The sequence below is a fragment of the Martes martes genome (genome assembly GCF_963455335.1).
Source record: "Martes martes genome assembly, chromosome: 14".
NCBI classification, from domain to species: domain Eukaryota; kingdom Metazoa; phylum Chordata; class Mammalia; order Carnivora; family Mustelidae; genus Martes; species Martes martes.
The window spans coordinates 57162771-57181250 of record NC_137902.1 but is presented as its reverse complement, the minus strand read 5'-3'; the positions used below and the strand labels follow the sequence as shown (position 1 = coordinate 57181250).

Below are 18480 nucleotides of genomic sequence, written 5' to 3'. Positions count from 1 at the left end.
GAGTAGATAACATTATTTAGCTATATACATTACATGAGAAAGTCACTTCAAATTTAATGATAGAAGGCATGTTAAAAATTGAAGGATAAAGGATCACACTGATTTTCTTGCTGAATAATCCCTCTATCGTGGGAATAAATCCCACTTGTTCAGTGTACAAACCTTTTAATGCCCTGCTAAATTTGATCTGTGAATGTCTGTTAAGAATGTCTGTTGCGAATGTCTGTATCAGTCAAATACACCCAATAAGTTTTTTTTTTAATTTTTATTTCTTTCTTTATTTATTTTTTTAAAGATTTTTTATTTATTTGACAGATAGAGACACATCGAGAGAGGGAACACAAGCAGGGGAAGCTGCAGAGAGAGAGGGAGAAGCAGGCTTCCTGCCGAGCAGGGAGCCGGATATGGCGCTCGATCCCAGGACCCTGGGATCATGACCTGAACAGAAGGCAGACGCTTAATGACTGAGCCACCCAGGCGCCCCTCAATAGGTTTTTTTTTTAAAAAATGTTTACTTATGTGGGGCACCTGGGTGGCTCAGTGGGTTAAGCCACTGCCTTCGGCTCAGGTCCTGATCCCAGCGTCCTGGGATCAAGCCCCACATCGGGCTCTCTGCTCAGCCGGGAGCCTGCTTCCTCCTCTCTCTCTGCCTGCCTCTCTGCCTACTTGTGATCTCTGTCTGTCAAATAAATAAATAAAATTTTTAAAAAAATGTTTACTTATGTAAGCAATGTTTACTTATGTAACCACCCCAATGCGGGGTTCAAACTCATGACCCCAAGATCAAGAGTCACATGCTCTTCCAACTAAGCCAGCCAGGTGCCATGGGTTTTTTAACATAGGCGCAAAAGCAACTCAATGGAGGGATGAAAGGTTTTTCAAGAAGTGGTGCTGTAACAATTGGACAGCAACAGGCCCAAAACTGCACCTTGATCTAAATCTCACACATCACACAAAAATAAAATGGTCACAGACTTGAATGTAAAACTTAAAAATGTAAAACTTTTGGGGGTGCCTGGGTGGCTCAGTGGGTTAAAGCCTCTGCTTTCAGCTCAGGGCATGATCCCAGGGTCCTGGGCTCCAGCCCCACATCGGGCTCTCTGGTCAGCAGGAAGCCTGCTTCCCCCTCTCTCTGCTTGCCTCTCTGCCTACCTGTGATCTCTCTCTCTCTCTGTCAAATAAATAAATAAAATTAAAAAAAAATGTAAAACTTTTAGGAAAAAAAAACAGGAAAAACTTACAGAATCTGGAGGTAGATAGGGTTTTTAAACTTAACACTGAAAGAATGCATAAAAGTAAAAAATTTATATACTGCACTGTATCAAAATTAAAGCCTTTTCTGCAGCAAAGGACCTTGTAAGGAAAATGAAAAAAAAAAAAAGAAAAGAAAAAACTGTTGGAGAAAACACTCACAAATTATATATCCAATAAAGGACTAACATCTAGAATATAGAAAGAACTCTTAAAACTCAACAGTAAAAAAAACAATCAAAATGGCCAACAGACAGGAAGAGACATTTCACCAAAGAGGATACAGAGATAGCAAACAAGCACATGAAAACATCAATCGCCATCACTAGGGAAATGCAAATTAAAATCACAATGAGGTATCATTATAGACCTACCAGAATGTCCAAAATGAAAAACAGTAACTCTACCACACGCTGACAAGATCACTCATACACTGCTGGTGGGAATGCAAAATGTTACAGCTGCTTTGGAAAACAGTTTGGTAGATTTTTTTATTTTATTTTATTTATTTGACAGAGAGAGAAAAAAAGAGAGCACAAGCAGGGGGGAGTGGCAGACAGAGAAGAAGCAGACTCTGTGCTGAGCAAGGAGCCTGATGCTGGACTCAACCCCAGAATCCTGTGATCGTAACCTGAGCCGAAGGCAGACGCTTAACCTACTGAACCACCCAGGCTTCCCAGTTTGGTAAATCAAAAAAAAAAAAAACTAAACATGCAGGGCACCTGGCTGGTTCAGTCCATAGAGCATGCGACTCTTGATTTTGCAGGTGAGTTTGAGCCCCATGTTAGGCATACAGATTAATTAAACAAAACAACAACAAAAAAACCCCTAAAAACTAAACATACAACTACCAAATGACCCAGAAATTGCACCTCTGAGCATTTATCACACAGACTTAAGTCCACACAAAACCCTGTACATGAACATCTATAGCAGCCTGATTCATAATAGCCAAAAATTCTCCAGATGTTTTTGAATGGGTGAACGGTTAAACAAACTGTGGTATCTCCATACAACGGAGGTCCTCACCAACATAAAAGAACATACTCACCAACATAAAAGAACAAACTATTCATAAACACAACCACCTAAATTTCCAGGATATTAGACTCCTTGAAAAACACCAACCCTAGAATGTTACATACTATGTACGATCCCATTTATGTAACATTCTTGAAATGACAAAATTGTAGAAATGGAAAACAGGTAAGTGGTTATCAGGGGTTCAAGAGGGGGTGGGGCAGGAACAAAGCAGGTATAGTTGTAAAAGTACAACATGAGTGATCCTTGTGGTAATGGAGCTGTATCCAGACTGTATCAATGCTAATATCCTGAGCATGATATTTACCAGTTTTGTAAAATGGTACTATTGGGCAAAGGATATACATGATTTCTCTGTATTATTTCTTACTACTGCGTGGAAATCTATAATCACCTCAAATAGTAAGTTTAATTTTTTTTTAAGATTTTATATTTTTAGATTTTTATTTATTTATTTGACAGAGATCACAGGTAGGCAGAGAGGCAGGCAGAGAGAGGGGGGGAAGCAGGCTCCCCGCTGAGCAGAGAGCCCAATGTGGGGCTCGATCCCTGGGATCATGACCTGAGCCGAAGGCAGAGGCTTTAACCCACTGAGCCACCCAGGTGCCCCAATAAGTTTAATTTTTAAAAAGTTAATCAGATACACATTTTAGGCACTTCAAAATTTTTCTTTTTTTCTTTTTTTTAAGATTTTATTCATTTATTTGACATAACAAGAGAGAACAAGCACGGGGAGCAGCAGAGGGAGAGGGACAAACAGGCTCCCTGCTGAGCAGGGACCTGGATGCAGGGTTTGATCCCAAGACCCCAGGACCATAACCTGAGCCAAAGGCAGACCCTCAACTGAATGAGTCACCCACCCAGGCGCCCTTCAAAATTTTTCAATAACTGGTATAGATATTAGAAAAAGGAATAGAAGGAACAGCCTATTAAATTTATTTTATTTATTTTAGATTTTTTTTTTCAAAGACAAAACTATCAGTTAAAACTTCCGGGGGCAGGGGGTGCCTTGCTGGCTCAGTCAGTAGAGCATGTAACTCTTGATCTTGGGGTCACGGGTTCAAGTCCTATGTTGGATGTAGAGATTACTTAAAAATAAAAATTTTTTTTAAAGATTTTATTTATTTATTTGAGAGAGAGAGAGCACAAGCAGGTGGAGAGGCAGAGGGAGAGGGAGAAGCAGACTCCCTGATGAACAAGAAGGATGCTGGGATCATCACCTGAGCTGAAGGCAGACATTTAACTAAGTGAGTCACCCAGGTGCCCCAAAAATAAAATCTTTTTTTTTTTTTAAGATTTTATTTATATATTTGACAGAGAGAGACACAACAATACAGGGAACAGAAGCAGGAATAGGAGAGAGAGAAGCAGGCTTCCTGCCGAGCAGGGAGCCCAATGAGGGGCTTGATCCCAGGACCCTGGGATCATGACCTGAGCCGAAGGTAGACACTTAACGACTGAGCCACCCAGGTGCCCCCCAAAATAAAATCTTTAAAAAATAAAAACTTCCCCCCAAAATTTAGACATTAAATAATAAAATAAAAACTAGGCTCTATATCAAAAGTCTCTAAGTCTATTAAAAAACCTATCATTAGACTGTTCATGTACCATTGTTTAGAATTCAAACAGGCTAAATAATCCTAATTATTTACTAATTTTTTAGTAAATTATTTGCTAATAATAAATAATTATTAGTAGTTTTCTAGGTGTGATATTGTAATATAATAATACATGTTTGTCCTCCTCTGGGTTCCTGATACAGAGATCCTAAAACCTTTGGAATTTCCTGAGTGTTAGGGGAGAGGGGAATATCTCTTGTTATTCATAATAAGTCCCTTTCAACCATTCCTGCATTATGCTAATTAGAGGATGGGAGTTGGATGCCAGAGGAACCAACCTAGAGATTAAACGGTTAGAATTTTTCAAATTTTTCAACCGCATCCCCAACCCCACCCCTCTACTGAGGGAAGGGTAGAGGGTCTGGGAATTGAGCTAATCACCAACCACCAATGATTTAATCAATCATGCCTACATGATGGAATCTCCATAAAAACCCCCACACAAAGAGGTTCAGAGAGCTTCTGGGTAGGTGAACACATCATGGTGCTGGGAGGGTGGTTCATCTGGAGAGGGTATAGAAGCTCTAGATCCCTTTCTGCATTCCTAACCCTATGCATCTCTTCCATTTGACTGTTCTGAATTGCATCCTGTGAATACATCCAGTAATTTCGTCAGTAAAGCACTTACTTGAATTCTGTAAGCCATTCTAGCAAGTTATCGAACCCTAGGATGGGGTGATGGGAACCCTGATTTATGGCTGTTAGCTCAGATGCATAGGAGGCCCGGACTTACAACTGGGAACTGAAGTGGGTGGTGCAATCCTATTAAGGGGTTGAGCACTAAGCTGCAGAATCAGCAAGAACTCCACTAGCTAGTGTCAGAAGTGCTGTGAGTGGAGAGAAACAAGCATTTTCCATAACTAGGATAGTTTAAACTAGGAGATGGGAGCCCTGAATAATAAACCAGAAACCTCATTTCAGTTCAAAAGCAAAGAGCAAACTATAAATTAATAAAACTGGTCAATGTGACTGAATTTCCCAGAATGCTGTTTCTCCACTCAGTCTGGCTACAAAAAATTCCTGCTGGTATTATTATGCAATAATTGTACTTACGTGGCTGTTGTAGAGTTCTTCCAGAAGAGCTAAGGATTTAATGGACTTGGATCTGCAAATTTCCTCCTCCGTGAATTTCTGGATGTCTTGATGGACCTTCTGAGCCTGACCCAAACGCAAAAATCCTATTTTAAACTTCGCTAACTTCAGAAGAATATTGTCAACAGCAGAATGTGTATAGCTGGTCAACAAAACACTAAAACCACAGGCATAGAGAATTCTTACCTAATAATGAATAAAAGAAAGGAAAATAACATTACTTTTAATTCCAAATAATTTTCAACATGCTTATATTTTTCAAATACAATCAGAAAACTTAATAGGAAGCGTATCTTAAAAAAAAAAAAAAATAGGAAGCGTATCTTAGAGCTGAGCCAAGCTAAGTATTTAAAAAATTATAAAGTCAAAATGTTTTATGAAAATCACACGGCATTATCTCATTAATTAATGATATATTAATACCATATTATTAATGATAATAAAATTAGGTATATTTTATTATTTATAATTGATAATAAAATTGAGTACAAAGTACAAACTTTGAATAGTGCCTGGTACACAGTATCAATCAACAAATATTTGTTGCCATCATTATGATTATTCTAAGATAAGCACAGAAATCTGACATGGAAAAACAAATCCCAGAAAAATTTATTTCAACCACCTCTGTATAATTTATCACTTTTTTAAGGTAAAGCAAACATACAATGATACACATGCCACCAACTGAAAAACGTCTCAGATAAACCTAAATGCAAAAAACCTACAACATGATTACAACTTTTTGTGACTTAGCTTCTATATTTCTCTTGTCATTCATTTTTTTTTTAAAGATTTTATTTATTTATTTGACATAGAAAGAGAGTTCACACGTAGGCAGAGAGGCAGGCAGAGAGAGAGGGGGAAGCAGGCTCCTGGCTGAGCAGAGAGCCTGATGCGGAGCTCAAACCCAGGACCCCACGATCATGACCTGAGCCAAAGGCAGAGGCTTAACCCACTGAGTCACCGAGGCACCCCTCTCATGTCATTCTTAAAGGTTAATTTGAAATAAAGCCTTTTGATTTAAAATTCAGCCCTTTTGATAGAAAACATCACATTCTCCAAACTAAGAAGCTGATTTAAATAGATTCTAAGCAAAAGAAAAACCTTACAAGAGTACATATTGTAGTTGTTTTTCCTGTTCCGGGCATACCCACGATGAGTGTGTAGTCTTTTGAAAGAAGTACCTTTTTCATTGCTTGCCTCTGAGGTTTATTCAAACCTACATTTAAATTTAAAAATAACAGGAAAAAGAACGTTGGATTTCAATGAGCAAATTAACTGTAAGAAAAGCAGCCTCTCTTCAAGTCTGCTTTTCAATATGTCTTTTTTTTTTTTTTAAAGATTTTATTTATTTATTTGACAGACAGAGGTCACAAAGCAGGCAGAGAGGCAGGCAGAGAGAGAGGGAGAAGCAGGACCCCGCCGAGCAGAGAGCCCGATGCGGGGCTTGATCCCAGGGCCCTGGGATCATGACCCGAGCCGAACGCAGAGGCTCTAACCCACTGAGCCACCCAGGCGCCCCTCGATATGTCTTTTTAAAGTAAGAAAATGTCATGGTGATATTAAAGCATATAGGTAAACTACTTCCCAAGAAAATCTGCCTAAAAATTTTAAGTTTATTAAGTTACAAAAATGCTAGGCTATAATAGACACTGAATTATAAATACAACCAAGAACAATCAATGGAAGCAGACGTGCTGATTATCACATACCTTTGAGAATGCAGGCAACTGTATCTTTTGCATCATATGGAAGAACAGAACTGAGGTAGGATGTAAACTGAGGTTCACGAAAGTCAATGATTAAATCTCGAAGTTTTTGGCTAGAAAGAAAAAAAAAGTGTTTTTAGTAATATTCCTTAAGAAAGATGGGTAAATTTCAGATTCACTCATTGTTACAAACCTGACACAAGTATTTTCCATCAATTTAGAAAGATTTCCTAAGGGGGTGTCTATGTCACAAGTTTTTTCTTCTTGGTCCAATCTGAACAAAGTTGATTCTGGGAGTATTGACAAGTTCCTAAAACAGCAAACAGATATACATGAATGTCCTTCATTTAACATAGTCAGTTGGTCTGTATAAGAAATATATTGCTGTAGGATGCCTGAATGACTGTCGGTTAACCCTCTGCCTTCGGCATAGGTCATGATCCCAGAGTCCTGGGATCAAGTCCCACATTGGGTTCCTTGCTCAGCAGAAATTCTGCTTCTCCCTCCGCCTGCCACCCTCCCTTGTTTGTATTCTCAATTTCTCTCTCTCTCTAATAAAATCTTAAAAAAGGAGGGAAGGAAGGGAGGGACGAAAGGAGGGAGGAAGGAAGGAATACATTACTGTTTGCTAAAAGAGTAAAAGAGCCAGAATAGCTATTAAAATGTCTACCAGGGACACCTGGGTGGCTCAGTGGGTTAAGCCTCTGCCTTCAGCTCAGGTCATGATCCCAGGGGAGCCCCGCATCAAGCTCTCTGCTCCGCAGGGAGCCTGCTTTCCCCTCTCCCTCTCGGCCTGCCTCTGTGCCTACTTTTGTGATCTCTGTCTGTCAAATAAATAAATAAAATCTTTAAAAAAAAAAAAAAAAGGCTACCAGGCCCTAATTCATACTTGCCAATCAGACAACATAAGAATGGTGCACTGGGGCACCTGGGTGGCTCAGGTCATGATCTCAGGGTCCTGGGATCGAGCCCCACATCGGGCTCCCTGCTTGGTGGGGAGTCTGCTTCTCCCTCTCTCTCTGCCTGCCTACTTGTGATCTCTCTCTGTCAAATAAATAAAATCTTAAAAAAGAAAAAAAAAAAAAAAAAGAATGGTGCACTGGCCGGAAAAGGGAGAAAAGTAGGGTTTAAGACGCTAAGGTCAAATCAATTAATCAGGAACTTACAACACCTGCTGACAATTCACTAGGCCTAGCTTTGCAATCTAGCCTGGACTCAACACACCAAGAAGGATCCTGAGCACAGGGCCCCTCTCTCCTCCAGCCTGGAGCACACGTCTCTTTCCTGATGCCTTCTCCCACTCCTCTTCCAATTCCTAAAACCCCGGGGTTCCCTAGAGTCCCTCCCCTGGTCCTCTGTACTGTTCTTTCTTGTCATTTTCCCTTGGTTCCATCCCCTCATGTAGCTCTAAATGCCAAATCTACATCTTGAGGCCTGACCTCACCTTCTTTTTCTGCCTGGCTGCTCACCTGAGCTTCAGGTTTGGATATCCACCAGGCAGCAAGAATTTTCCACTTGGTCAAAACCCAGGCTGTGAAAACTCAATACATTCAAAACTGAACAAATCTTTACTCCCACTGAACCTGATCCTTATTATGTGGCTCTGATTCCAGTCGACAGCACTTGCCTCCGCACCACTGCCTTGTCCTTCTTTCTCCCTTCCCCTCACCCTCTCCCCAACCTCCATATCCAATCAGCATCCAAATGTTAGCCAATCTTACTTTCTAAATACTTCTCAAAATCACTCCATGCTCTCTGCCAAAGCTACCTTGCCCTCAGTCACCGCTGGCCCGGGCCACTACAAGTTTCCTGGTTTCCATGCTTTCAGATTCATCTCTATTAATTAACTGTTCTTCACAATGCATCCACAGAGAATGCAAATCCGATTATTATCGCTCTTCTGTTTAAAACTCTTTAATACATCTGAATAGTCACAACTTAACATGTTATGTAAGACCTTCTATGAAGTGACCTCCCCATTCACACTCACTTCTTCATCTTTTACATTCCTGCACTTTGCTGAACGTTCCGTCACACCGTCATGTCGTTATGCACCACATTCCTCTGTCCGGCATACTCTTCTCAACACTGCTACACCAGGCAATTAATTCACCAGGTGAAGATCCAGAATGACCTCTTTCAAAAGCTTTCCCTGAGCCTTCTAAAATTGGGTTCAATGCCTCTCATCCGTGTTCTCATCAATTCAAACACTTGTCATATTAGACCAGAAATATTTTATTTGCTTACCCCCATTATAAACTCCTCAACGATTTGCAAAGCAGGATACTCACTAAATAAATAACTGCAAGTGACTGCCAGAAATCCTAACAGACAAAAGAAGTACTGTGCCTCATACTCCCATATCATGAAACTCAGACTGGGGCTGGTTGTGGCTAAACTAGAATTACTAACTGGCAGAGGACAAGCCCGGATACATCCAGGGCAGTTACCCAGAAGTCACTGCATCCCAATTCCTGATCTCCATCCATTAAGATACAGGAGGCCTGGCCTGCACTTCATGCAAGGAAGGCTGGGAAGGCAGGAAGAGGGGAATGTAGACATTAGTGAGCATGGATAGCGGTCTCAACCACAAATGTTCATACCAATTATTCTATTTACTTAATATTTTTCTTTAAATAAACTCACTTTGTTTTAACAGAGATAAATATACTTGATGTCACAACCATAAATAGGAAAAAATGTTTTTTTTGGAAAAAGATTTTATTTTTAAGTAACCTGTACACTCAACAAGGGGCTCGAATCCATAACCCAGAGATCAAGAGTTGCATGCTTGACTGAGCGAGCCAGGCATCCCAAAACAGTTCTTTTTAGAAGGAGAAAATGAAATGGTGAGTGCCCAGAGTGCTACAAGTAAGCTTCATGGCTAACTGGGGATCTAGCCTGCCTGACATTCATGTGGTGATGAGAACTAGGTAAGATCACGTCCACAGGGGCACCTGGGTGGCTCAGTGGGCTAAGGCCTCTGTCTTCAGTTCAGGTCATGATCCCAGGGTCCTGGGATCGAGCCCCATATCGGGCTCTCTGCTCCGTGGGGAGCCTGCTTCCTCCTCTCTCTGTCTCTGCCTGCCTCTCTGCCTACTTGTGACCTCTGTCTGTCAAATAAATAAATAAAATCTTAAAAAAAAAAAAATTAAAAAAAAAAAAAAAAAAAAAAAAAAAAAAAAGATCACGTCCACATTAGCATCATGAAACAGAATATACTAACCAAACCTTAGCAGTTTGGTAGTTCCTCAAAATGCTAAACTCAATTTCACCAGTAGGTATCTACAAAGGAGAGTAAAAATATATTTCATAGGGACGCTTGTGGGGTCTCAGATGGTTAAGAGTCTGACTCTTGATTTCAGATCAAACCACGATCTCAGGGTCCTAGGACTGAGCCCCACATTGGGCTCTGTGCTCAGTGGGGAGTCTGCTTCTCTCTCTCCCTCTCCCCCTTGCCTCACTTGTACTCCCTCACTCCAAAATAAATAAATCTCTAAAAATATATATATATTCATGTAAAAATTTGTATGTGAATATTTACAGCAATACTAGCCTTAACACCCAAAAAAGTAGAAACAATTCAAATGTCCATCAGCTGGTGAATGGATGAGCAAATGTGGCCTATCCACATAATGGAATTTTATTCAGCCATAAAGAAAGAAGGTACTGGGGCACCGGGTGGCTCAGTCATTAAGCATTTGCCTTTGGCTCAAGTCATGATCCCAGGGTCGTGGGATCGAGCCCCGAATCAGGTTCCCTGCTCATCGGGGAGTCTGCTTCTTCCTCTCCCACTCCCCCAGCTTGTGGTCCTTCTCTCGCTGTCTCTCATCACATAAGTAATTAAAATCTCTTTTTAAAAAAAAGAAAAGAGGGGTGCCTGGGTGGCTCAGTTGGTTAAGCCTCTGCCTTCGGCTCAGGTCATGATCCCAGGGTCCTGGGATCGAGCCCCGAATCGGGCTCTCTGCTCGGCAGGGAGTCTGCTTCCTCCTCTCTCTCTCTGCCTGCCTCTCTGCCTACTTGTGATCTCTGTCTGTCAAATAAGTAAATAAATCTTTTTTAAAAAATTAAAAAATTTAAAAAAGAAAAGAAATAAGGTAATGATAAATGCCAAAACAAAGATGAACTTCAGAAACATTATGCTAAGTAAAAGAAGCTAGGCAAACAAAATAGAACAAAACAAATCCAAAAACCCTATGATTTTATTTAGATGAAATATCCAGAAGAGGGGCACCTGGGGGGCTCAGTCGGTTAAGTATCTGCCTTCAGCTTGGGTCATGATCCCAGGGCCCTGGGATCAAGTCCTGCATCAGGCTCCCTGCTCAATGGGGAGCCTGCTTCTTCCTCTCCCTCTGGTCTTCCTCCTGCTTATTCTCTCTGTCACTCTCTCTCTTGCTCTCTCTCTCTCAAATTAAAAAAAAACGAAACAGTATGCTAAGTAAAGAAAAGCCAGTCACAGAAGATCATATATGATCCCATTTCTATGAAATGTTCAGAACAGGCATACCTACAGAGACAGAAAGAAAACTGGTGATTGCCTAGAGTAGGGGGAATGAATACCAAAGGGTACAAGGGTTCTTTTTTGGGGGATGAAAATATTCTAAAAGTGATTTTGGTGATGGCTGCACAACTATAAGAATATACTAGAAACCATGAATAATGGTTTAAATGAATAAACTGTGAATAGGATGCAATTTATATATCCATAAAGCTGTCATCCCACCAAAGAAACATTTCATTACCTGTCTAATAAGCAAGTTACTGATGTCACGTTAATCTCCTTCACATATCCCCTAGATAAAGCAAACAGTGTTCTCTCTTCTCCACTTAAAATAATTCTATCACCTGCCATTAGATTTGTGACAGGCATGTCACCATTTTTACGTCGAAAATTATGTAAATACTGTCCATCACAAACTGTTTTCACACATTCTGTTCTAATCAGGTTTCCAACGCAGTTACCACTCTCCTCCCTGTGAAACAGAAAGAAAGAAAGAAAGCTTCCATTTACATCATATATATAAATACTATATTAGCATTTTTCCACAATTTACTTGTTCATCTGGCCCCTGGAGCCCATAATGCTGTCTCATTCATTTTTACATTTTCCACAATCTACATTAAAGTGTTAGAAATGCTGAGCTAACATTCTATTAGTTTAAAAATAATCTCTCTTCAAAAGACCTCTAGACGAGTGCTAGGTAGCACATCCCTTCTTGCAGCCACAGGCTGGGATCTCTGAACAACATGTGTATCAGTACTTTGAACTCTGAATGACATCCCTACTTCCTATGCTGATACACGTAACAATAAGGAAGACAAAAGGTAATACGTTTCCTGAACTTGATGTTCTTTAGTATTTACAAGAGGATTTATAATCACTGTTATTAAAATAATAATAAGCAAACTGATAATTCCACAGCTTCCAAGAAGCAAGTTTTAAGCATTTACAATTTCTCAGGCACAACTGTTAAATACAGCTTCGGAAGCTTGTTGGTATGTACACTTGACATATTCACTGTGCTGACATGGTCTATCAAAAACAACTTAAATTTTATCCACTGTAATGATTCCTTGTGTTAAAATTTACTGTTAAGGAGGGGCACCTGGGTGGCTCAGTGGGTTAAAGCCTCTGCCTTCAGCTCAGGTCATGATCCCAGTGTTGTGGGATCGAGCCCCACATCGGGCTCTCTGCTCAGCAGGGAGCCTGCTTCCCTTCCTCTCTCGCTGCCTGCCTCTCTGCCTACTTGTGATCTGTCAAATAAATAAATAAAATCTTTAAAAAAAAAATCCTTAAAAAAAAATTTACTGTTAAGGAAATAATGATCCAATTACTTCTAAAGTCACATTAAAATCGATATTCATTCTAAAAGTTCTAAATAAGTAGATCAAAAACAATGGAATATTACATAAAGAAAAATACTATGCAAAGATATACACAATTATTTCTTTATAAACAACTTGTAAAAAAATAGATCTCTATAGGAAACAAACTGAGGGCTGCTGGAGGGGAGGGAGTAGAGTGATGGGATAACTGGGTGATGACCATTAAGGAAGGCACTATAACTGGGTGTTGTAGACAATGACTCACTAAACTCTACCCCTGAAACTAAAAAAAAAAAAATTTTTTTAAATTTTTATAATAAAAAATAGATCTCACAAAATAAAAGATGGACCACCTTTAGAAAATTTGAATCTGGGCACCTGGGTGGCTCATTGGGTTCCCTGCTCAGTGGGGAACCTACTTCTCTCTCTCTCCCACTCCTTCTGCTTGTGTTGCCTCTCTCGCTGTGTCTCTATCAAATAAATAAATAAAATCTTTAAAAAAAATATTTCTCAAGACATATTTAACCTACTGAAAATAAGAATAGTGCTCTACTTAGAAAAAATTCCTTGACAACCATCTACAGTTGGCATGAATATATGAAATTGCACAGCTCTAACATGATATCATGTATCCTGTATTTTTCATGAATTTCAAATACCATCCCATTAGGTAATCCAAATTACTGAAGTTTACTGTATTAGATAGACCACTTACAATTCTGAAGCAGGCATTAACCAAATATGTTGGTGATTCTTTTTATTATCCTTTGACTGTGACTCCAGGGTTAACATTAGACACCAAAGGCTGAAATACTCTAAGTGTGTAAGCTTTAGATGTTGGGTTTCTTCTTTTATTTTGGGCAGCATGCCAACTGGAACTGAACTGTCATCCATCTGTTGTTCCACTGCTCTAAAGAGAGATGTACATAAAACATTTTACTGGCTGGCTATAAAAATGAGGTTATTTCTAAAATAAGCAACATATATGATGATCACTATAACTTATAACCACAGGTCCTAATTTTAAAGTCATTTCAACATTTTATAAGCTAAATGGCTTTTTACAAAGCAAAATGCTTAAGAAACCCAGTATAGTATTATTTTGCCCTTAAGGACTACAACCTAATACCTACTTAAGTTTGGTATACTCTAATTTTCATTACTATAATAGTATCAAGTCTCGGCTTTTTGTATAACTGCACTTCTCAAAATCACAATTTGTGTACATCCAGCTCTATAACATTAGAAAGTCAACACAAAAAACATGGAGAACTGGGGCACCTGGGTGGCTGTCACTAGGCGTCTACCTTCAGCTCAGGTCAGGATCCCAGGGTCCTGGGATTGAGCCCCACATCAGGCTCCCTGCTCAGCGGGAGGTCTGCTTCTAACTCTCTCACTCCCCCTGCTTCTCCCTCTCTCACTCCCCCTGCTTGTGTTCCCTCTCTCACTCTCTCTCTATCGAACAGATAAATATTAAAAAAAAAAAAAAAATGGAGAGGGGCACCTGGGTGGCTCAGTGGGTTAAAGACTCTGTCTTCGGCTCAGGTCATGATCCCAGGGTCCTGGGATCAAGCCCCACATCGGGCTCTCTGCTCAGCAGTGAGCCTGCTTCCTCCTCTCTCTCTCTGCCTGCCTCTCTGCCTACTTGTGATCTCTGTCTGTCAAATACATAAATAAAATCTTTTTTTAAAAAAGTCTTAAAAAAATGGAGAATTATATGGCGTATCAATTGTGCTTAGTATTAACTTCTGAATTTTTATATAAAAACAATTATAAGATAGCATACAAAACATAGAGAATAAGATTTTCCAAAAAAATGTACTTGTGCTACAGGCTCAAACTTCCCAAAGCTCATTGTCCTCTGCATTAAGAAATCATTTATTGGGACGCCTGGGTGGCTCAGTTGGTTAAGCAGCTGCCTTCAGCTCAGGTCATGATCCCAGCGTCCTGGGATTGAGTCCCACATCGGGCTCCTTGCTTGGCGGGGAGCCTGCTTCTCTCTCTGCCTCTGCCTGTGCTCGCTCACTCTCTCTCCCTCTCTCTCTCTGACAAATAAATAAATAAAATCTTTAAAAAAAAAAAAAAAGAAAGAAAGAAAGAAATCATTTATTTGGGGGCGCCTGGGTGGCTCAGTAGGCTGAGCCTCTGCCTTCGGCTCAGGTCGTGGTCTCAGGGGTCCTGGGATCGAGCCCTGAATATGGCTCTCTGCTCAGCAGGGAGCCTGTTTCCTCCTCTCTCTTTGCCTGTCTCTCTGCCTACTTGTGATCTCTCTCTCTGTGTCAAATAAATGAATAAAATCTTCAAAAAAAAGCATTTGTTTGATATAATACTTTGAAAAGTCCTTTATGGGAATTTTTAGGCTGAATTGGAAATTTTGGTCTTGATTTGATCTTGTTTCCTACTCTGTATTTACATCTAACTACTTTTTTGTGTCTTTCAAAACTTTCACTGGCCGATGAAGGTATAAATACAAATGACTGGTCTTAAGACAGCTAATAAACTTCCCATATGTAGAAAAATAGACATATAGGCACCTGGCTGGCTCAGTCAGTGGAGCATTCAACTCTTGATCTTGGGATTGTAAGTTAGGGCCCCATGTTGGGTGTAGAGACCAATTAAAAAAAAAATCTTGGGGGACCTGGGTGGCTCAGTCAGTTAAGCACCTGTCTTCAGTTCAGGTCATGATCACAGGGTTCCTGGATCGAGACCAGTGTTGGGCTCCCTGCTCAGCAAGGAGTCTGTTTCTCCTTCCCCCTTTGCTACTCCCCCAGCTCATGTTCTCCCCACCCTGTGTCAAATAAACAAGTAAAATAATGCGGAAAAATTTTGTATAATATTTAAAATTCCTGGGGCGCCTGGGTGGCTCAGTCATTAAGCACCTGCCTTCAGCTCAGGTCATGATCCCATGGGCCCTAATTGAGCCCCACATTGGGCTCCCTACTTAGCGGGAAGTCTGCTTCTCCCTCTAACCCTCCCTCCTCTCATGCTCTCACTCTTTCTCAAATAAATAAAATCTTTAAAAAAAAAAAAAAAGTCGTATAACATTAAAATTTCCTGGGGCACCTGGGTGGCTCAGTCAGCTAAGCATCTGCCTTTGGCCCAGGTCATGATCCGAGGGTCCTCGGATCAGTCCCGCATCAGGCTCCCTGCTCAGCGGGGAGTCTTCTATTCCCTCTGCCTGCTGCTCCCCCAGCTTGTGCTCCTCTCTCTGACAAATTAAAGAAAAAAAATTTTAAGTTTTTTTAAGTTATCTCTACACTCTACATGGGGTTCAAACTTAAAATCCCAAGATCAAATCACATGCTCCCCTAAATGAACCTGCCAGATCCCCCTTCTTAACAGAAGATTACCCCTTCTTAACCAGATTCCATTAAGTCCTAAAAGTATTTCATTTCCCCAGAAACTATCTGCAGCAAGATTAAAATAACCACTTTTGAAAGAAGTTTAAAAAGCATTCTATTATTCCCCAAGGAAATAGGCTGGTTACAAAATATGAACTGTGGTTTGTTTTTTTCTATTCCCTTCATTTTTGAAATACTACCCACAAAGAAAAATCACTAAAATGAAATCATCAGTTACAGATCAGACAACAAAGTTAAATCATTTTGAACTAAGTAAATACTTAACTGGAATTAATACTTTGGGAAGAAAAAGTTTTTACCTGCTATAAAGAGCACAGTTGCCAATTTGTGAACAATATTTACAAGTTTGCTGGTCCTCAATTATTTGTGGTAAAGGAGCAAGATTTGTCTTCTCCTTTTCAATAGCAGATTTACTAATACGGTGAAACAAAGAGAATGCCATCTGGTTTCTTAGCCTTAATAATTCTATGGAACAAAAAGGTGGGTGTGTGTAAGAATTAAGTTTATTTATATATCTTTCTCTCGTAAAACTTTCAGATTTAAAAACATAAAATGAACATTCTTATTTCCCATTACACTAGAATAACTGTTAACATTTTGGTGTATATTAAAAAAAAAACATTTTGTTATATATTTGCTTAAATTTTTGTTCACTTCGTAAGTTCTTTTTTTTTATTATTAACATATAATGTATTATTTGTTTCAGGGGTACAGAAATGTGATTCATCAGTCTTACACAATTCACAGCGCTAACCACAACACATACCCTCCCCAGTAACCATAACCCAGTCACCCTATCCCTCCCCCATACCACTCCAGCAACCCTGTTTGTTTCCTGAGGTTAAAAGTCTCTTATGATTTGTGTCCTTCTCTGGTTTCATCTTGTTTCATGTTTTCCTCTCTTCCCCTATGATCCTCTGCCTTGTTTCTTAAATTCTGCATATGAATGAGATCATATGATAATTATCTTTCTAATTGACTTATTTCACTTAGCATAATACCCTCTAGTTCCATCCAGGTCGGTGCAAATTTTTTGATGGCTGCAGAGTATTCCATTGTATATACAGATCACATCTTCTTATCCATTCATGTGTTGATGGACACCTAGGCTCTTTTCGTAGTTTGGCTATTGTGGACAGAGCTGCTATAAACATCCGGGTGCATGTGCCCCTTTGCGTCACTTCATAAGTTCTTTTAAACAGTCATATATATATATATATATCTCATAACTAGTAAATACTGTGAAGTTGATTTTTTAGCTAAATGGTAAGGACAATTACAGCTATCTAGAGTGTCTCAATAACACAGGAAGTTTAAATAAATTTTGTATAATAAAAATTTGTATAATAAAAATAAAACCTTTCAAAAAAGGTTAAAGATGTTTTCAAATATACAGTATATTGTTAAAATTCCTTTTTAAAAAATACAACTAAAAATAAATAAATAAGGAAGCAAGCAAATAAATAAATAAAACCACAACTATATATTACAACCTGTATTAGGCCTAGCAAGTACAGTGAATGATTTTTCAGGTATATATACAGATGACCAAAGGTTAAAGGAAAAAAAAGAAACAAACAACAACCAGAGAAGTAACTGGAGAGAGAACAACTCAACCTCTTTTATCAAGATGGTTGGCAGGCACAGGGTACATGTGGCCAGTCTTGAGGTAAAGGAGCAGGCCGGCCTCTGGATCAGCTCTCCTCTCTTGGCTCAGCAGCGTGTACAGAACAACCTGTGAAAACATTGTACATTTTGTCAAATAAAAGTTTAACTTTCATATGTCCATGCGTGTTTAGCAATCAACACATACTGTAACTTTAAAATCAAAAGGTCGGGACGCCTGGGTGGCTCAGTTGGTTGAGCGGCTGCCTTCGGCTCAGGTCATGATCCCAGCGTCCTGGGATCGAGTCCCACATCGGGCTCCTTGCTTGGCGGGGAGCCTGCTTCTCCCTCTGCCTCTGCCTGTGCTCGCTCACTCTCTCTCCCTCTCTCTCTCTGACAAATAAATAAATAAAATCTTTAAAAAAAAAAATAAAATAAAATCAAAAGGTCAGGGCGCCTGGGTGCCTCAGTCAGTTGAGCAACCAACGACAGGTTTCAACTCAGGTCATGATCTCATGGGCTGTGGGATCCAGCCTCACAAACAGCTCCTCGCTCAGCAGATAGTCTGCTTGAAAGATTCTCTCCTGGGGTGCCTGGGTGGCTCAGTCATTAAGTGTCTGCCTTCAGCTCAGGTCATGATCCTGGGGTCCTGGGATCGAGTCTGGCATCGGGCTCCCTGCTCAGCAGGAAGACTGCTTCTCCCTCTCCCACTCCCGCTGCATGTGTAAGTAAATCTTAAAAAATAAATGAAAAAAATCAAAAGGTCCATTAAACTATTTCCATTTTGAAAACAACATTAGGCAAATTAATAAAGATAACACAATAACTCAATGTCAAATATTGAACTTCTACAACACAAACACTTGTCTATGCTTCCAGTTTTACACAATAAAGAAATACACAGAGGGATGCTTGGGTGGCTCAGTCAGTTAAGTGCCTGCCTTTGGCCCAGGTCTTAATCCCAGGGTCCTG

At 39.9% G+C, this 18480-nt stretch overlaps 1 protein-coding gene across 1 annotated transcript in view; it reads right to left on the bottom strand.

Annotated features, from left to right (window-relative positions):
• The window catches only part of DNA2 (DNA replication helicase/nuclease 2), a gene marked incomplete at its 3' end in the record, with an annotated part of 53343 nt that overhangs the window by 12390 nt on the left and 22473 nt on the right, over positions 1-18480 (bottom strand). Inside the window, exons 7-14 of the mRNA XM_080823565.1 lie at positions 17521-17638; positions 16203-16368; positions 13257-13451; positions 11458-11688; positions 6909-7025; positions 6719-6828; positions 6116-6225; positions 4965-5189 (exon numbers count right to left, since the gene is read on the bottom strand). Of these exons, the coding sequence (XP_080679691.1) occupies positions 4965-5189; positions 6116-6225; positions 6719-6828; positions 6909-7025; positions 11458-11688; positions 13257-13451; positions 16203-16368; positions 17521-17638 (1272 nt within the window). The remainder of the gene's footprint in view (positions 1-4964; positions 5190-6115; positions 6226-6718; positions 6829-6908; positions 7026-11457; positions 11689-13256; positions 13452-16202; positions 16369-17520; positions 17639-18480) is intronic.